At 45.4% G+C, this 18,522-nt stretch overlaps 1 protein-coding gene across 1 annotated transcript; it reads right to left on the bottom strand.

Moving 5' to 3' along the window:
- Positions 1 to 1,074: 1,074 nt before the first annotated feature.
- Positions 1,075 to 17,971, bottom strand: egfl6 (EGF-like-domain, multiple 6). Its single transcript, XM_056290090.1, has 13 exons — positions 17,898 to 17,971; positions 16,081 to 16,187; positions 15,590 to 15,682; positions 15,259 to 15,378; positions 15,036 to 15,155; positions 14,263 to 14,397; positions 14,053 to 14,175; positions 13,459 to 13,521; positions 11,997 to 12,269; positions 4,006 to 4,080; positions 3,817 to 3,912; positions 2,939 to 3,201; positions 1,075 to 1,820 (listed from the first exon to the last, which is right to left on the bottom strand). Exons 1-13 carry the CDS (start codon positions 17,969 to 17,971, stop codon positions 1,713 to 1,715), a joined length of 1,650 nt encoding a protein of 549 aa, XP_056146065.1. The 3' UTR covers positions 1,075 to 1,712.
- Positions 17,972 to 18,522: the final 551 nt, after the last annotated feature.

Here is an 18,522-nt window from a genome sequence, read left to right as displayed (position 1 = left end):
GCTTTTAATGCACAAATCACTAAAATACCTTGGAGCAGGAATTTTTACTCTATAAGTTTTAATATTTACATGAACACACTTAAATCATCATCAAAACTCACTAGAATGTGTGTCCTTCATGTGCCTGGAGGTCTTTAAGGAATCTTATTATGGCAAATTTGTGTTTATGGATTCGGTGGTGTAAAAAGAGGAACTAGTCTAAAACATTTGGGAAATCCGGGGAAGGTCCATAAACTCCAGTGACTCCAAAAATTCTGATTCACCAAAAAAAAAAAAAAGAAAAACAGAAAAAAAAGTGCAATATGGCTTACATTAGGGCGGCACAGCGGTGCAGTGGTTAGCGCGGTCGCCTCACGGCAAGAAGGTTCTGGGTTTGAGCCCCAGGGTAGTCCAACCTTGGGGGTCGTCCTCTGTGTGGAGTTTGCATGTTCTCCCCGTGTCTGTGCGGGTTTCCTCCGAGTGCTCTGGTTTCCTCCCACAGTCCAAAGACATGTAGGTCAGGTGAATCGGCCGTACTAAATTGCCCGTAGGTATGAATGTGTGTGTGTGTGTGTGTGTCGGCCCCGTGTGATGGCCTGGCAGCCTGTCCAGGGTGTCTCCCTGCCTGCCACCCAGTGACTCCTGAGATAGGCTCCAGCATCCCCGCAACCCTGAGAGCAGGATAACCGGTTCGGATAATGGATGGATGGATGGCTGGCTTACATCATATGAGATTTGTATCTTTCTTTGATGATAAATGAATTTACCAAAATTCCAGTTACATTTGGTGGGGATGCTGACATTTTGGGAATACTCTCAGACCACGTGGTTGTACTGGATTCCAAATCATCTCCATCTTTTATCCCACTGATAAGAGGTCTTAGTCTGCTGGATGCTCTTGAGCCATCACTGACAGACTGTGTTAGGATGGTGACAATGCATAGCCGTATAATGTTATTCTGTCCAACCACCTTTTGATAATAATAGATTTATGTTGAGTTGTTGTGCGCCGAGATGAGTTCGGGTCTGAAACTAACCAGTGTAAGTAAGGCACATGAGCAAGGTAGACCGGCGTAGAAAAAAAAAGACATTTAATAACACAATGTGGAAGCATAATTTACAGCAGTAATGCAGTGACACCTTTGATCATTCAAAATAACTAACCTTCAAAAAGGATTTATTGATCTAAGATTAAATTCAAGGTAAAGTTCCCTAGGGTAAAATTCACATTACATATTGTAGATAATTCTCCGATAATTTCATCACAAACACAACAGAGGATTAGGCACAGTACCATATCTTTACACATACGTGACAGCAAGAAATGGTATTTTCACCCGAACCTGAGACTTGAGTTCTCTTTATCATCAGAATACTGAATATACTATTTGAAACTGTTATGGCGTTTTCAAACCTAGGTAGAGGGTAGTGATGTAGCAGCATGGCATAAACTTGTATGGCAAAACCTCCATGCACCAATTGCCATTAGTATTCCCTCAACGTCTTGTACTTAATATCCTTTCTCGTTCTATGCCAAGGCCGAGGCCGAGTCACTAGAGAAAAATTAAGCATGCTTTACAAAATACCAGTTCTGGTAAAATCATGAAACGGCACCAGAGAAGGGCTTGTGCATCTGGTCTGACAGACCACTGTAGGGGTAGGAAATGGGAAACTCAGACGTTTGTGTCGGAGGTGGAGGTGAGTTTCAGCGGGTCGCTCTGGGGTGTGGATTTTTAGAAGACAGGCCTGTCCTCCTCTTGACAGCTGCCTGAGGTCAGCACAACGTTGTCCAAACCGATCTCTCCTCCGACGCCTCCGCCACGCTCGGCCTCAAAGATTATCTGCAGGGTGTTAGATGTTATCGTCATATGTTGGTGTGATAAACTTCGTATTTCCAACATGCCGTGAGGAAAAGTGAAGCTGACGGTTTAGACTGAAACCAGTGATGGTTGGTGGTCAGAGTTTGTGAGTGTAACATTTTTTGGTATCTTTTTTTCTTTTGGATTCCCCACCCCCCTTTTTTCCCCTCCCAATTGTACTTGGCCAAATACCCCACTCTTCCGAGCTGTCCCGGTCGCTGCTCCACCCCCTCTGCCGATCCAGGGAGGGCTGCAGACTACCACATGCCTCCTGCGATACACGTGGAGTCGCCAGCCGCTTCTTTTCCCCTGACGGTGAGGAGTTTCACCAGGGGGGACGTAGCACGTGGGAGGATCACGCTATTTCCCCCGGTCCCCCCACCCGAACAGGCGCCCTGACCGACCAGAGGAGGGGCTAGTGCTGTGACCAGGACAGATATTCACATCACATCTGGCTTCCCACCTGCAGACACGGTCAATTGCGTCTGTAGGGACGCCCGACCAAGCCGGAGGTAACACGGGGATTCGAACCGGTGATCCCGTGTTGATAGGCAACGGAATAGACCGCCATGCCACCTGGACGCCCCTTAGGTATCGTTTTAAAGCTGCCATCAGGCGTTTTGGATTTTTGTTGACTCTGTACCACTCTGTGGAAAAAACAGTTGTTTCTTGTGAAAGAACGACTTCATTTTGCATAAGATGTGCCAGAGATCCACATTCACTCTCTGGGACCCATTGTATTTGTTTTGAAGAGAAGAGTGAGAAATGTGGTGCTGTTTTGGAAAAATAGCTGTTTGTTTGTTTGATGAGGTAATGTTTCTGTAATTTTGGCCAAGTAATCCCACTTGTGTGCCATTAATCCTTTTGTCAGATTTTGCAGGGACTCTGACCCACAGACAAGTATTTAGAATCCTTATACTATACATAAGCAATATCTAATCTTCTAGCTGATGGTCTCATTTGCTTATGACGGTCATATAGAGGCATCAGAATTAAACGGAGACTGATAAATAATCGGCGAAAAACTCCTCGTAGCAGCTTTAGTGTAAGGTTGCGCCCCCATTAATGTGTACATGTGATGAAATGAGTGAATGACTTACCGACTCTGGGGCGTGCTCCTTCCACGCCACGGTGAGGAGTTCAGTCTGCCAGCTCTGGCCTCTGCTGTGGCTCTGCTCCCACACTGGATAGGCATTGTTGTTGAGCAGCACCCGCAGTGTGCCCACACTCTTCCCTACCACACGGTAGTCAAAGGTCAGGCAGAAGCTTCCCTGACGGGTTCGGTCACTGAGAAGCAATCTGAGCTTGGCTGCTTCTCCCCGGTTCCCCAGGAGTCCACTCATGGCCATGTAATACTCCGCACCTGGAAGTGTTCACAGGCGTTAATGGGAGTTCGAATCAACTTAACGGTCAGAAATTTTAAGATAAGAATAGTTCGACTCTCTGCGAGCCCTTGAACAAATCGTGGGTGGTGTAAAATGTGGGAAATTTATACATTTTTATTTGGGGATTTCCCCCCCCCCCTTTTTTCTCCCCAATTGTATCTGGCCAATTACCCCACTGTTCCCAGCTGTCCCGATCTCCGCTCCACCCCCTCTGCCAATCCGGGGAGGGCTGCAGACTACCACATGCCTTCTCCGATACATGTGGAGTCGCCAGCCGCTTCTTTTCATCTGATAGTGGGAGTTTCTCCAGGGGGACGTAGCATGTAGGAGAATCACGCTACTACCCCCCCCCAAACAGGCACCCCGATTGACCAGAGGAGGTGCTAGTGCAGTGACCAGGACACATACCCACATCCAGCTTCCCACCCGCAGACATGGCCAATTGTGTCTGTAGGGACGCCCGATCAAGCCGGAGGTAACATGGGGATTTGAACTGGTGACCCCTGTGTTGGTAGGCAACGGAATAGACCGCTATGCTACCCGGACGCCCAGGGAAATTTACATTTTGTGTAATTTTGACATGATATATTTACCATTTTCATGGTACGCCACACTCCAGTCCATGTCGTCAGCCTTGTCTTGCACCCACTCGCATGCTCCCTGATCAAAGTTGCAGTCCATGATGAACTCTATAGGAAATAGAGTTTATAGTTACTGAATGAGTATAATAGCATAGACAGGGATTGGAATAGACTGGCAGATAAATTGATGATTCTCATTACCCTCCTGACCCGGTGATATATGGATCTCTTGAACCTCTGCTGTAGGACCAAACACTGATTCAAAGTCCTCTGGTGCTGAATTGAACAAGAGGAAGACAACTCAATGTCCAGGCATAGAAAATCAACTTAAAACTGTTGAATAATGTCCCACATTGGCACTTAAACTATAAAATAATACAATAACAGTAATGTTGTAGTAACATTAACTTAATTCACCTATGAACTCTATGGAAAAAATGGGATCTTAAACAATCACTCCAAAATTATGCAACCAAGATAGTTCTGCTTGTAAAACCAAAGCCAGAGTCGAGTTGGGGTTTTCACCGTACAGGTGCAGACCTGCCCCACTGTCACTCATGTCTTGAGATGGCACATTTCAACCTCGGGATGTAGCAACTCAAGCATTTTAAAGCTCTTGCAACAATCCCCCCCCAATGGAGATTAGCCTCAGACAGCCAAATGTACAATGGCTGGGGTTATTGAACCGGCTCAGCCAGAGTGGTCTGGTGTCAGAGAGGGCCAGAGGGCTGATGACAGACTTTCCTACTGGGAGTCAAGTCTGTTTGCACAACAGCTGTTTTGGGGGAGACATAATAAAAGGCTTGGAGTCTCAGTATCCTCCCTCCCCTTCTTGCCGTCTTCCCAGGGGACGGGGAGCAAGCTCTGGATAAGTCGTGTCCCTGGGCTCTCACATGCCGACAGGCTAAAATTCCTCCCTGGAGGTGATGGATGTCGTGGGGCCTGTCTCCTCTTGCTGTGTCAGTTCTCACTGAGACTCAGTTGGCTGTCAGTTGTTTCCATAAAGATCGAGAGCAGTGGTGAAAGGCTGTCTCATTTATGATTTGTCTCAGTGAGAGGCATACCATTGTATGACTGCATTGCCCGCTCTGATATTGGGTTTCATTTGATGACAGAAATTCAGCTGCCAAAATATGTCCGTATACACATAATTATTTGCCACAAGACATGTTGTATTTGATGCCACAATATATCTTCTAAACCAATGGACGAGCTAAGGCAATTACCGCAGCAGTCTGTTCCATAGTTAATGTTTGAATTGTGCATGTCTGAATAAACCAAAACTTAAAGGTTAAAAAAAGAGTTTTGTAAAACATCCTTTTTGCCTTCTCTTTTCCTTCAACTATGCCCAGACGATCAGGGATAGTTAGCTGGCCATGCAATGGTTTTAATGTTCATTAAAACCCTTTCACATCTTTTTGCCCTCAGCCTAACTCAAGCCACAGTTAAAGTAATGGAGCAAAACAGCATTTTGACCAGGGACAAAATACTGCAGCAACGTGAAGGTCCGAGTAAAACTCAAAAGAGGGAGACGCAGATATACCCGGGGATAAACTGGCCATTTTGTGAATTCACAGAGGTCGCTTTCCATGTGACTTATTTAGATCACAAAAACTCAGATTAATAAATTTGACTTATCAGAATGGTTGCGACTAGAAATGTTGTCATTTTTTGAACAAGACTAAGTCAGAGCCTAGTATATGGCTGGACCGTGAATGGTCAATTTGTTACAGGGATCATCATTGGTGGTCACTCGGGGTCGAGTATAACGGTCCTCCCTCTGGGCCCCTCTGGGTCTTCAGGTGGGTGTAGAGACCGATCCTGGAGCCGCAAATGGGAGGACGCCTGCGAGTGACAGCTTTTTACGTGGAATGGCTGATGCGCCCACAGCCACCACACAGTCCTTGGCAGGGGGTGGCCAGAGTCCAATGGCATGTAGGACCAAGACGATTTGGGACCACCCTCTGTTGCAGCCTTCATCCGCCTTCACTGCCATTGTGACCTGGAGACATCTCCTGCCAGTTCTGCCATTGAGGCCTTGGGTGACCCTACCAGGAGCCAAGCTCTGGATGGTACAGCTCTTGGGATCATTGGTACACGCAAGCTTCTCCGCCATGGCAAGGTGATGATCCAGGAGAGGAGTTACAGGGATAGTCAGTGATAGTGTCTATAATGTGAATTCCTGGATATCGAATGTTCACCTGCAATTTTCTGTGGTGGTCCCAGTAATAATTGGTGTTAAATATCACTCTTAGCATTTCAGTAGTATCCACGTGCAGCAATATATTCTGTTTGTTAGCGTACGATAAATGTGGCATGAGCTGCATTCGCGACGACTCTTTTGGGTGAACGAACTGAATCACTCCCTGAAACGAGCCGTTCATTTCTCATCCAGTTCAGTGGATCTCGGTCAGTTGCAAGCGAACGTGCAGGTTCAGTGATTTGTTCACTGAACGTACACGGTGAACGTTAGCCCTGAGTGATAGTCGCTCAGGTCCGCCCCTGTAGCTCCATCTCATGTCTTAAAGTCTCGAAGTGGTACCAAATATATTTTTTTTTAATAATTAGGTGTGTCACGCAAAAATACGTGCTGTACACAATAGGGTTCGACGTTATAGCAACTCTCAGTTTGCAAACGGTATCTTTATCCAACTGAATACCATATTACAGTTTAATGAGTGGGACTGCGCAGTCAGAGCTCCGGTCAAGCACTGAACGATTCAGTGAACGAATCTTTTGAACAAATCTTTGTAATGAACTTCTAATTATTCAGTACACTGAAAATAACCACTTTGCCCATCACTACAGCTGGAACCGCTTTTAAAAGAGCAACGGTCAATAGGGGTGGCGCAGTGGTTCGTGCGGCTGCCTCACAGCAAGAAGGTCCTAGGTTCGAACCCCGAAGTTGTCCAACTTTGGGGGTCATTCCAGGCCATCCTCTGTGGAGTTTGTATGGTGTCTGCGTGGGTTTCCTCCGGGTGCTCCAGTTTCTTCCCACAGTCCAAAGACATGTAGGTCAGGTGAATCGGACATACTAAATTGTCCCTAGGTGTGAATGGGTCGGCCCTATGATGGACTGGCAGCCTGTCCAGGGTGTCTCCCTGCCTGCCGCCCAACGATTACTGAGATAGGTTCCAGCATCCCGCTACCCTGAGTAGGATGAGGGGTTCGGATAATGGATGGATGGACGGTCAATAGGGAAACTCCCACTTCAATGTTTACCAGTGACGTTGTTGGTCAGCCGACCAGTCTTGTAACTTCAGTGATGTTGTTGGTCACCTGATTCAGCGGCCCAATTGTGTAACTTGTTCACTCAGTCACTGACACGATCACTGACAGACATTTGCGGTTGTAGGGCTGGCCCAGCCAAAATTAAGCATTTTTATTTGTAGTGTGTAAATGTTGTAAATGTTTCACCCTTTTCGCAAGTGAAACATTTGCAGTATTATTTGCATCAGACTTATTAGAGTCCAACTCTGCACTGATGAAAGCACAAGGAGTTCATGGAAAACATGAAACCACAGGCCCATGCCACTTTGGTGCAGGACTAAGAGCTTGACATGTCCTGTTGAAAAGGTAATCCTCAAACTAATGCTGTTTGACAGACCAGCACTTTTGTGCAGGGTTAGCATAGGATAACCAGACCTGCTTTCCGGGAACAGTCTCTGGATTGGGTCCCTTGTCCCTGACTGGCACTGAATTTTGTTGTTTTAACTGTCATAAACCCAAATAAACAGTCCAATTTATTTATTCTCGTTCAAAAAGATTGTTAAGGTTTACGAGGAAGCCGCTCAAAGCTTGACTCAAATTCCCCTTTAAACGCTGGCACGCACTGTTTTAGGTTACAATCTCATAAAGTCACTGCAGCCAGGATTAGCAATGGCTTTATCACACAAAAAAGTGAGTTCGATGACGAACTGCAGGCAGAATTCCCATTCATCAAACCTGTAACCAAAGACAAAACTTCAGAGAGGATGACGGAATGTATGTAATATAGATTTGGGGTGGGGGGTTACTGGGGGTACCTAATTGCTCCCCGAAATCTTGGGCACATTCAATCTGAAAATTGTGTGCACAGTTTTGCTTCGGTTTCTGGGTTGAACGGCATGTCTCGTCGAAACGATGTGCAGCGGACTATGGCAGTGTAGCCGGTTATTTTGTTGCCCGGTGCGGGATTCGATACGGGGTGTACTGCACCACAAGGCGACGTCACTAACCGCTCGGCTAAAGGGTCAGACCCGTTAGCTAGGGGCTAACGTGTCTTATTAGTAGTTTACAGTAGGTGTGTCAGAGGCGTTACCCAATCAGAAGTGACGTGTATACAAACCCCGCCGTATTAAAAAGGCAGCACGCACAATGGATCCAACTAAAGTCCTTTACAAATACATCCACTGCAGCAATTGAAGACATTAGAAGACGTGTTTGTCGTTAAGTGTTGTGCAGTATTAAACATCAGGCTCAGCAAATTCTTCGAAGAGAACGCAAAGAATGGCCTTCGTTGCTGCCGTAGTTTTGACGCATGCGCAAAACAACAGTGTGTTCAGCGCACCACCGTTTCCGTTTTAGTAAACGTTTTGCGGGGGCTGAACGCGCCGCTGGTGGCCTTAGGTTAGTACCTCAACTAGGGCTGTGTGTATTGGTGAGAATCTGGCGATACGATACGTATCACGATACAGGGGTTATGATTCAGCAGTGTAAATTGATTGTAAATTGGAATGCGTGTGTACCTGTTGCACTTTGTTGTTTGCACATCTCTGAGTTCGTACCTTTGTTAATTTCGCCGCACTCGGGACTTGTGCTTGTGTGTACGTCAGCGGTTCTCAACCTTTTTGGGGTCCTGGACCCCCTGCGTATTTTTGATCTACCCTGAGGACCCCTCCATCTGATCTTGGGGGAGGGGGGTTGCAATTTGATAGAAACAGTAGAAACTGCATTTTAAATTGCGTTATAGCATTTATTCACTCTTTGGGGCAAAAATAAGAGCTTTCAGTTGTAACTTAGATATAGTTAACAAAACAGAATTCTTATGCAGTAACTTTCAGAAATATGTAACAACAGAATTCTTATGCAGTAACTTTCAGATGTATGTAACAAAACAGAATATGTATTCAGTAACTTTCAGATGTACACTACCGTTCAAAAGTTTGGGATCACCCAAACAATTTTGTGTTTTCCATGAAAAGTCACACTTATTCACCACCATATGTTGTGAAATGAATAGAAAATAGAGTCAAGACATTGACAAGGTTAGAAATAATGATTTGTATTTGAAATAAGATTTTTTTTACATCAAACTTTGCTTTCGTCAAAGAATCCTCCATTTGCAGCAATTACAGCATTGCAGACCTTTGGCATTCTAGCTGTTAATTTGTTGAGGTAATCTGGAGAAATTGCACCCCACGCTTCCAGAAGCAGCTCCCACAAGTTGGATTGGTTGGATGGGCACTTCTTTGAGCAGATTGAGTTTCTGGAGCATCACATTTGTGGGGTCAATTAAACGCTCAAAATGGCCAGAAAAAGAGAACTTTCATCTGAAACTCGACAGTCTATTCTTGTTCTTAGAAATGAAGGCTATTCCATGCGAGAAATTGCTAAGAAATTGAAGATTTCCTACACCGGTGTGTACTACTCCCTTCAGAGGACAGCACAAACAGGCTCTAACCAGAGTAGAAAAAGAAGTGGGAGGCCGCGTTGCACAACTGAGCAAGAAGATAAGTACATTAGAGTCTCTAGTTTGAGAAACAGACGCCTCACAGGTCCCCAACTGGCATCTTCATTAAATAGTACCTGTTAGAGCCTGTTTGTGCTGTCCTCTGAAGGGAGTAGTACACACCGGTGTAGGAAATCTTCAATTTCTTAGCAATTTCTCGCATGGAATAGCCTTCATTTCTAAGAACAAGAATAGACTGTCGAGTTTCAGATGAAAGTTCTCTTTTTCTGGCCATTTTGAGCGTTTAATTGACCCCACAAATGTGATGCTCCAGAAACTCAATCTGCTCAAAGAAGTGCCCATCCAACCAATCCAACTTGTGGGAGCTGCTTCTGGAAGCGTGGGGTGCAATTTCTCCAGATTACCTCAACAAATTAACAGCTAGAATGCCAAAGGTCTGCAATGCTGTAATTGCTGCAAATGGAGGATTCTTTAACGAAAGCAAAGTTTGATGTAAAAAAAATCTTATTTCAAATAAAAATCATTATTTCTAACCTTGTCAATGTCTTGACTCTATTTTCTATTCATTTCACAACATATGGTGGTGAATAAGTGTGACTTTTCATGGAAAACACAAAATTGTTTGGGTGATCCCAAACTTTTGAACGGTAGTGTATGTAACAAAACAGAATATGTATTCAGTAACTTTCAGATATATGTAACAACAGAATTCTTATGCAGTAACTTTTAACAATGCAAACGGGAGCGAGATCTCTTATTAAAATACAATAAATTACACTTGTGAAACAGATGTAATTAGAGAAAAAAGTCCTGTTACCGTTTATAGTTTAGGTAGATAAAGGTCTCAGTCACATTTGAGTAAAATAATCCTATTTCTATAAATGTCATAGGATCTTTTTTTAAAGATATTTCATTTTCACGGACCCCTTGCAATTACACCACGGACCACTAGGGGTCCGCGGACCCCCGGTTGAGAAACACTGGTGTACGTGACAAATAAAACTCGTCGAGCTTGAATATATATCGCGATACTGTAAGAAAGGCGATATGTTGCGGTTTCATAGGCCTGCGTTCTTTGCGCTTATGCTACTTCCTGTCTCAGTTTTACGTTGCTGCGTTGGAGTGGAAGAGTCAAATGGCTGAAGACAGATCACAACACTGCCATCTAGCGGTCGTGGGGGGATTTACACACAACACAAAATGTTTGTCACGAAGCCTTTACATGTAAACAATTGAAAATCGATACAGTGGTTTTGAAAAGTGATACAGTATCACGATTTTTTTTTTACACCCCTAATCTCAACTGGGCGCTAAGAAACATTTCCCAGTCCCAAATTTGACTAAGTCCCTGTTTTCTGTCTTAATGTTACGACACATTTGTGATATTTATACTCCCGCTCATTCAGCCGAATGAGAGATTTTGCACGGGAGACATTTGGACTGGTCCCCCTTTCAGCGTGGCCATGAAAGCGGCGGCTTGAGAAATGTGCGGCTTTTGTGACTGTAATTAGAGACGGGCTCGGCTGCCATAAATTCTCTTTGACTTGAGACATCTGCGAGAGGTCGCCGGAGAGGATGTGACTTCGTTACAAAGGCGAAGAGGCCAGGGGAGAGAGAGTAAACAGATGACGGCTGGGTCATGAGGTCAGTATGTGAACAGACTCCATCTAGACGCCTAACCTTGCTCGGCGTATGTGTCTGCACAGGCTTCGGTTTTTCCGTCACATACTTGGAAAAAGTAAATGTATAATAAAAAGTTATTCAAAGCATTACCTCCAAAATGCATCTATAGATAGAGAAATGTTTAAACTTATATCCTGCATACAAACAGGCCAGATGAAGCATTAATGTTTATCTATATAACGGGAGACGTTCACCTAAGAGGACGGTGTACCTTTAAAGGAAGAGGCGAGGGGTCAGATAATGCACTTCCGCTTCCGGTTCACAGCTCAGCGTCGTTGTCGAACGTATGACATGCTAAGTTGGAGCTAGTAAACTACCTCGACTACGTCTACTCGCACTCGTTGTTTCCTAACTCCACAATCTAAACAAAAATGTTTGTTTAAATAAACTGAGACACAGCAACAAAGACAAGCTTATCAAGGTTTTATCTCGTTTTAAGTCTCACACGTCTGTATCAACATATCGCTATTACACTTTTCGTTCTCTACTGCAAGTATTATTGCTTTTTTTTCAAAAAAGTGTACTTGTTTCGTGATTATGAGGTTTGCTGCAAGGAATTTTCACTACACAGGGAGACAGCTAAAAGCCAGAACTTGATTTTTCTTTTTTTTAACAGACGATGTCTTTAAACCAGTCCTGTTATCACGAAACAAGTGTGGTTTCTTGAAACAAGCAATATTATCTGCACGTGCAGTCTGGAAAATTTACCAACATTACCTTGAAATAGGCATATGAGACTTAAAACAAGATAAAGCACCTTGATAAACTTGTCCCTTTTTTGTGTGTGCAGTGGACCACCCAAGATGTCAGTTTGCGAGCGAAGAGGAAGGAGACTTACTGAAAACATCTCCTCTCTGATTCAGCCGGTTGTCTGTCTCTCCCGCCTCCTCTTCTTCTCCGTCCTCTTCCTCCGGAAACTCGTCTTCCTCGGGGAACTCTACCTGCACCTCCTGGGTGGGGTCACCGATGTAGACCTCTCCGTCATAGTCGAAAGGCTGCTGGCGGGGCCGGGGATGGGGCGTCACTTCCGGTTCGGGGATGACATTTTTGATGTGCTCGCTGTCCGTCCTTCCGCCCAGGAGCCTGGGCCTCGCCGGGGAGTCTGGGATGGCTGCGGGCAGGAAGAGCAGTCAGGTCAGCTCTCTGGAAGTGCGATCACAAGTCGGAACCACGTGGCGAGGATTTCGACCTGTGCAAACGCTTCCCGAGACATCATTTATGGGAAGGGATTTCCTTGTAGTTACTCACCGGACTGTGGATTAAATAAATCATTCTTCCACAGGAGCAGTGATTTACAAATAAACAGAGAGGGCAGGAGGACACAGAGGAATATATAATACTCCAGGGCTGAACAATATATCATTTCGTCATCGAAATGGCAATGTACACATGCACAGTAGTCCCATTGCAGAGGATGCAGTGTCAGGCAAACTTAAGTCACGCTACACTAAAACTCTTTCACAGCTTGATAGGAAATGACAGGGAGGTCATCTAAAAGAGGTTTGTGGTTCTTTTTATTTAACCACCCAGCAAACAGATGCATCGAAGTTGTTTTCTTTCTCTAATTTTGGTCATTTAAAAGAAATTCGTAATTAAGGGGGTTTGTAATCTTGCAGGAAAATGTTGAATTATCTGTTTAGTCGTGGTAATTCCCATATGTGATTTTGCAGCTTTAAGTGTAATGTGATGATGTAAACCGGAAGACGGTGATACGAAGCCTCATATTTGACCCATTCGCAGACGACGAGCCCCTTCTTTAAGGGGGAGCATAAGCAGTGTTCATAATAGATTCTGAACACTGAGTACCGGGGTGTCATGTCGAGTCCACCAGAGTATTGAACATCAGCCTCATTTCCTCCTCTAAAATGTCGCCCAAAGGATTTTTAGAGTAATCTGTTGTTTGCAAATGGAGCTATTGAAGTCAAAAGCTGCATAAATCTGGTGCAATTATATAGCTCTTATCCGTTAATATTGCAAAAAATATACATATATAACCCCGGTATCACTTTTTTTCCAATATTGTTCAGCCCAGTTATACTCCATGCAATCGGAGATTCTGTGAAGAATCTCTGTGTTGGTGCCTCAAGTGTGCAAGCATTTATACGACATACGTAAAGGGTCTGCAGTTATTTCATGCTGAGAGTTCATTTTCTCTCGTGAAGCAGTGGCAGCCTTGAGCAAGGGAGAGAATAGGGGCAGGGGTTCATAATGGGGGGGCAGGGGAGTTGCAGGGGGGGGGTTGCACGGCGGGGATAAGGCGCAAACAGCGGAGGGGATTCTTGCATTCCACACAGTCTCACCGTTGAGGAAATCGTCCGCACTGCCCTTGTCTCCGTCCCACGAGCTTTGATAAAACGGCTTGACTACAAAACATAAAGGCAGTCTTCATTTACAGCGAACCGGCCCCGGCCCTACGCGCACCATCATCGCGTCACTTCAGCAAGGTTATCGCCGTTATAACGTCCGAGGTCTGGTTCAGTGAGTACACTGAAGACCTGTCTTCTTGCTGTCCGTCAGATGGCTGACTAGAGTACAATGACAGATATTTACACAGGTGTGCTTTCCATCTGCGGCTGTCTCCCTGCTAACATCTGTAAAGAGCAGAGGGGTCTGAAAACAGGAAACTGGCTTTGGCAGGATCGTTGTCAGCCGATGTTGAACCCAAAATGAAGTACGTGACCATCAGTCAACTAATATCAGACGCTCTGCTCTTATGTCAGATGGTTATGAACTGTTTCAGGCATTATGAGCCCTTGGAATCTATCATTCGCTTGAAAAAAAACAGACAAACAAGCAAACACAGGGCTCACTTAGATGGGTTTAGTGCACATCAAAAGGATTCTTGGAAAAAAAAACAGTTTTGATATTTCCTTGAATTAAATCTCAGGTCTCACCAGAGCATTCGAAGCCGTTTCCTCTGAAGCCGGCCTTGCACCTGCACTTGTAGGATCCCAGAGTGTTCAGGCAGACGGCGTGGTGGCTGCACTTCTGGGTGCCAATCACACACTCATCCACATCTGGAATTGGAAGAAGCGTATTTGGTACCGCTCCGATCAGGATTAACGACACGCTTTTCAGTCAAAGAAACCGACGGCATACCTTACCTACACAGTCGTATTTGCCGCCAACGTATTTGAGATCGTAGCCATTCTGACACTTGCAGTAGTAGCTCCCGAAGGTGTTGACACACTGCCGGTTGTATGGGCAAAGGTTCTTTCCAGTTACGCATTCGTCGATATCTGAGGGAAAGCAAACACAAACACAAAATAGTGACCGTCTATGGTTTCGCACTCTGCTAGCACAGGATTAACTTGCTGGACGCGCTGCAGTCCTGTCCCTTACCGCACTATCACAGATGCTTTACTTTCCCTGTGACACCGAGTGGGGAAACTGTGCCCCATCTGAGCTCAAGCAGTTTTGTGGTAAGAGATATGATGGTAGACTATTTGACTGCGGGCGAATGCGCTCTTACATGAAAATCTTGAAGCCACTTCCCAACCAGGAATGAAGAAAAAAAAAATCACATCATGAAAGCTTCTTGACCTTCTAGTTTTGGTAGTAGAGTAAGTGCTAATCTACGAGACAGAAGGATACGATGATAGGAAATACAGAAGGTTCTCGAAAACGAAAATTTACAATGCTGGTTTCTCTCCATTTTCTACATACACACGTAGGGCTTTCGTGCCATGTCTTCTTCTGCACACATCCTACGTCTGCGTCAAGCCTGTGAGGAATCTGCTATTGTCTTCGAATATGTTCCACTCACATGGCAGTATGTCATTTTATCACTGTTGCTATAGCAGCCAGACAGTCAACACATCCATACTGAGGACTGAACGCAGTCATGATTGTTATAATTATCAACAGGCATACTCACCGACACAGGTCCTCTCATCTGGCCCCAGTTGTAGACCTGCAGATGGGCAGACGCAACGGATCTCCCCCTCCACCTCCTCACAGCCATACTGACAGTGGGCAAGAGAGCATGTCCTGGAGTCTGTAGGCACACACACACACACACACACACACACACACAAAGTAAGACCATACCTTTTTAAAGTTTCCTGTCAAGTTATGCATAATTGTTGGAAGGGACTCACTGGCACAAGACCCGTCGGGCATCAGTGTATATCCATTAAGACAGTAACACATGTAGCTGCCATGGGTGTTCATGCATCGGTGCTCACAGGGACGAGGCTTCAGGCCGCACTCGTTCAGATCTGAAAACGAGACCCACCGTCAAGTTCATGTCCACCAACAATTATGCCGAATATGTGAGCAGATGATTTAAAAGGTCAAGACGATGCACGGCGAATGTGGGTTTGCTTGACAGTAAAGCACGTATTTAAGTAATAAAAGGGAATTTTGGTTCTCATCGCACCATGTTGACCCACATTTTCCAGTTCCTGTTCATTGGCCCCAATTACTGACCTTGATTGCACGTCTTTCCGGTGTACCCTGGAAAGCACTTGCATTTGTTGGGGCCTACACACTCGCCGTGCTTGCAGCCGTGCTCACACTGAGCTGGTAAAGTAGTTAACAGGGAGAAAATACCATCAGCAGCGTTGGTGGTTGGACAAAAATGGGATACAGTCAAACCACACATTTTTGTTATACAGTCCAGGTCTTCCTGTCTGAAATATATAATTTCTTCCACATATTATGGAATAGGAAACTATCATTCCAAAAAAAAGAACCAAAGGAGAAATAAGTTTGAGGGACACATTTTGCTGAGGTGGACAACTTCTTTGGCTTGACATTTGTGATAATCATCGGTTGTGTAGTGTAACAAAGAATGCCTTTCATTCTCAGTTCACCAAAATAAGCAAATAAATAAATAAAAAAGAAGATAATGCAGTCTTTGGAAAAAGTGAATTTCATTGTGGAGCCATGCGATCTCTTGGTATTGTGGCTGTTCTTACCCTCACACTGTCCTTTACTATTCTTCTTCCACCCATAGCAGCACTCCAGCCTCCTGCCGTAGCGGCACACACCTGGTTGGTTTCCAGTAGGGACTTGTCGGTGGTGCCTTTGCAAAAGAACGGGGGAATAAAAGGAACTGCCTCTTTTTCCACTGTCTCACTGACTTACTTTCATCACTTGACAAATCAGTGCATGAAACATGAGACCATAAAGTCTCAAAAGTATTTCAAACATCAGATGTTGTTATTGACCGTGACGAATCACAGACAAATGGGGCCTTGTAGCTTTGAATTAAGATGAATTTGAGTAAAGTTAGGTTGCAAAGTGCACCCCGTTTGTCATGTTTGGAGATGACAATTGATCCCGACGTTTGTATATTTTCATATTTGCTCTCCCAAATGCAAGGCCTTCTGGCATACCTATCCAACTGTGGCTCAAGAGGCAGTGGCTTAGAAAACAAACAGCTAGAATGAAGTTTCCTCTTATTGCCCCCCCCCCTCCAGGAGAAAAGTGGGGCTCCCCATGGCACAGATCCTGGCAGGCAGGATGTAGGCAACAGATGGAAAGACCACACTAATCAGAGAAGACTTCTTGTGTTAAACAGTGATACCTCAAGCTGCACCCTACACCCTTTTTTATTTACCTCGATCCCCATCTGACTGCCGTTACCGGCCATACTTTAAAGTTATTCTCAGTCGCCGATGGCATGTCGGCAGCACATTCAAAATAACCCACAGAGTGGTTCCATTGCAGGGTTGTATTTTTAGCGTGCAAATTAGATTATAACATTAATGCGCCACTTCCCCTCGACTCGGCCCTCGGGGACCTTCGAGGGCTGCAGGAACGGTAGCTCTGTGAAAGTGAATATCTGGGGGATCCTTCGCAGGGCTGGACATCGGATTGCCAGCCTACAGCTAATCTCAGCTCTCGGGGTGAACCCGTCCCCCCGCTCCCACCCCAACCTGCAGCCCGGTGCCAACACTAATATCCCAGATGTTTAGCATTCTGCTCTCTTGCAGGGACGGCTTCCTAAAAGCAGCCCTGGCTCCAGCGGGACTGGAGGAATCTGAGACTTGATAGAAATCCACCAGAATAGCCCACAGGAGTGGGGCTTCTAAGTGTGACAGGTGTCTCGCGGTTATTAACGATCTCTGCGCCACATTTGGCCTACGCACAGCGCCGTCCATACCTTGCATAGTCTAGTCCGCTCCCTGGCAGAGGCAGAGGGATGGCTTCTGCGTGATGTCAAAACAAGGGTGTCCCCTTGTAAAACTTAAAACATATATTTCACTGCAAACTATGGGGCTTGTGCTACTCGAGGATGCACTTAAGAGAAATATGTGGGCAAAAGTCAGGAAGAGGTAGTTCAAAACTATAGGAATTCATTTTCATAGCGGTATGTAATTATCATACCATGCTGAACCTTTACTTGATGCTTAATGCTAGTAGTAATACCATGCGGGAACTTTACTTGATGCTTAATGCTAGTAGTAATACCATGCAGGAACTTTACTTGATGCTTAATGCTAGTAGTAATACCATGCAGGAACTTTACTTGATGCTTAATGCTAGTAGTAATACCATGCGGGAACTTCATTTTGTTGATGCTGACTGTAATATATTGCACTGGACATGGCACCGGAGGATATATTAGACTCTCGAGTTTGCAAATGATCTAACAATGAAATGCACCATTTTCCATTCGTTGCAGATTATGATGTAGGACAATGCACCATCATGCAGCATGGGCTGTACAGTGAAATATCCTGCAGGTCTAGTTAACACTGGCAACAGAGGGTTTGGATGGGTGACTTACCTGTGGACATCTGCACTACCGGAGGAGATGTAGAAGAGGAGAAAAAAAGCGCTGACCAGGGTGAATGGCTGCATGTTGCAAAGTGTGTGCAGCCGGAGCGCCTTGTTTCTCAGGAGGTCAGCGTTGGCGGCTGTTTAATTCTGACTATCCCTCCCGAGGGCTTCCGCTCATGAATGAACGCGATCCCGGGAGCAACTTTCAATTGAGTCTTCACACAAGGCAAGCCAGAGTTCATGTGCTCCCCCCCACCCACACCCACACCCACACACACACACACACACACACAGACTCACACTCCCCTTCAGGGGAAGATTCTCTCTCGCTCCCTCTCTCTCTGTCTCTCTCTCTCGCTCTCTCTCTCTCTCTCGCTCCCTCTCTCTCTCACTGTCCTGTGTATCTTGTGTCCCCTGATTTTGCTTCCTCCTCTTTCTCTCTGAAATTCCAGAGGCTGCTTGTCAACCCTGTGAAATGACACTGGAGTGTGACTGGGGTTAAGCTTTGACCGGTGGAGGTGGGGATGGCTCTGCGAGGGGGGTGGGGACTGTGTTGAAGGGGGCTCCACACATCCTCATGCTGAAACTCTACACAGGCTCGACGCCGCATGAAGTCCTGCAGACCACCAACC

The sequence above is a fragment of the Lampris incognitus genome, chromosome 11 (assembly GCF_029633865.1).
Source record: "Lampris incognitus isolate fLamInc1 chromosome 11, fLamInc1.hap2, whole genome shotgun sequence".
Classification (NCBI taxonomy): domain Eukaryota; kingdom Metazoa; phylum Chordata; class Actinopteri; order Lampriformes; family Lampridae; genus Lampris; species Lampris incognitus.
Note: the sequence above shows the minus strand (reverse complement) of the source record. Positions and strands in the feature narration are given on the sequence as shown.

What these genes read in the sequence shown, in the direction of transcription:
- egfl6 (XM_056290090.1), bottom strand. Translation starts at nt 17,971, where the DNA reads ATGCAGCCATTCACCCTGGTCAGCGCTTTTTTTCTCCTCTTCTACATC. An exon ending in GCCCGACGGGTCTTGTGCCA is followed by an intron (nt 15,156 to 15,258) that starts GTGAGTCCCTTC and finishes GTGTGCCTACAG; the next exon opens with ACTCCAGGACATGCTCTCTT. An exon ending in AAACGGCTTCGAATGCTCTG is followed by an intron (nt 13,522 to 14,052) that starts GTGAGACCTGAG and finishes TATGTTTTGTAG; the next exon opens with TCAAGCCGTTTTATCAAAGC.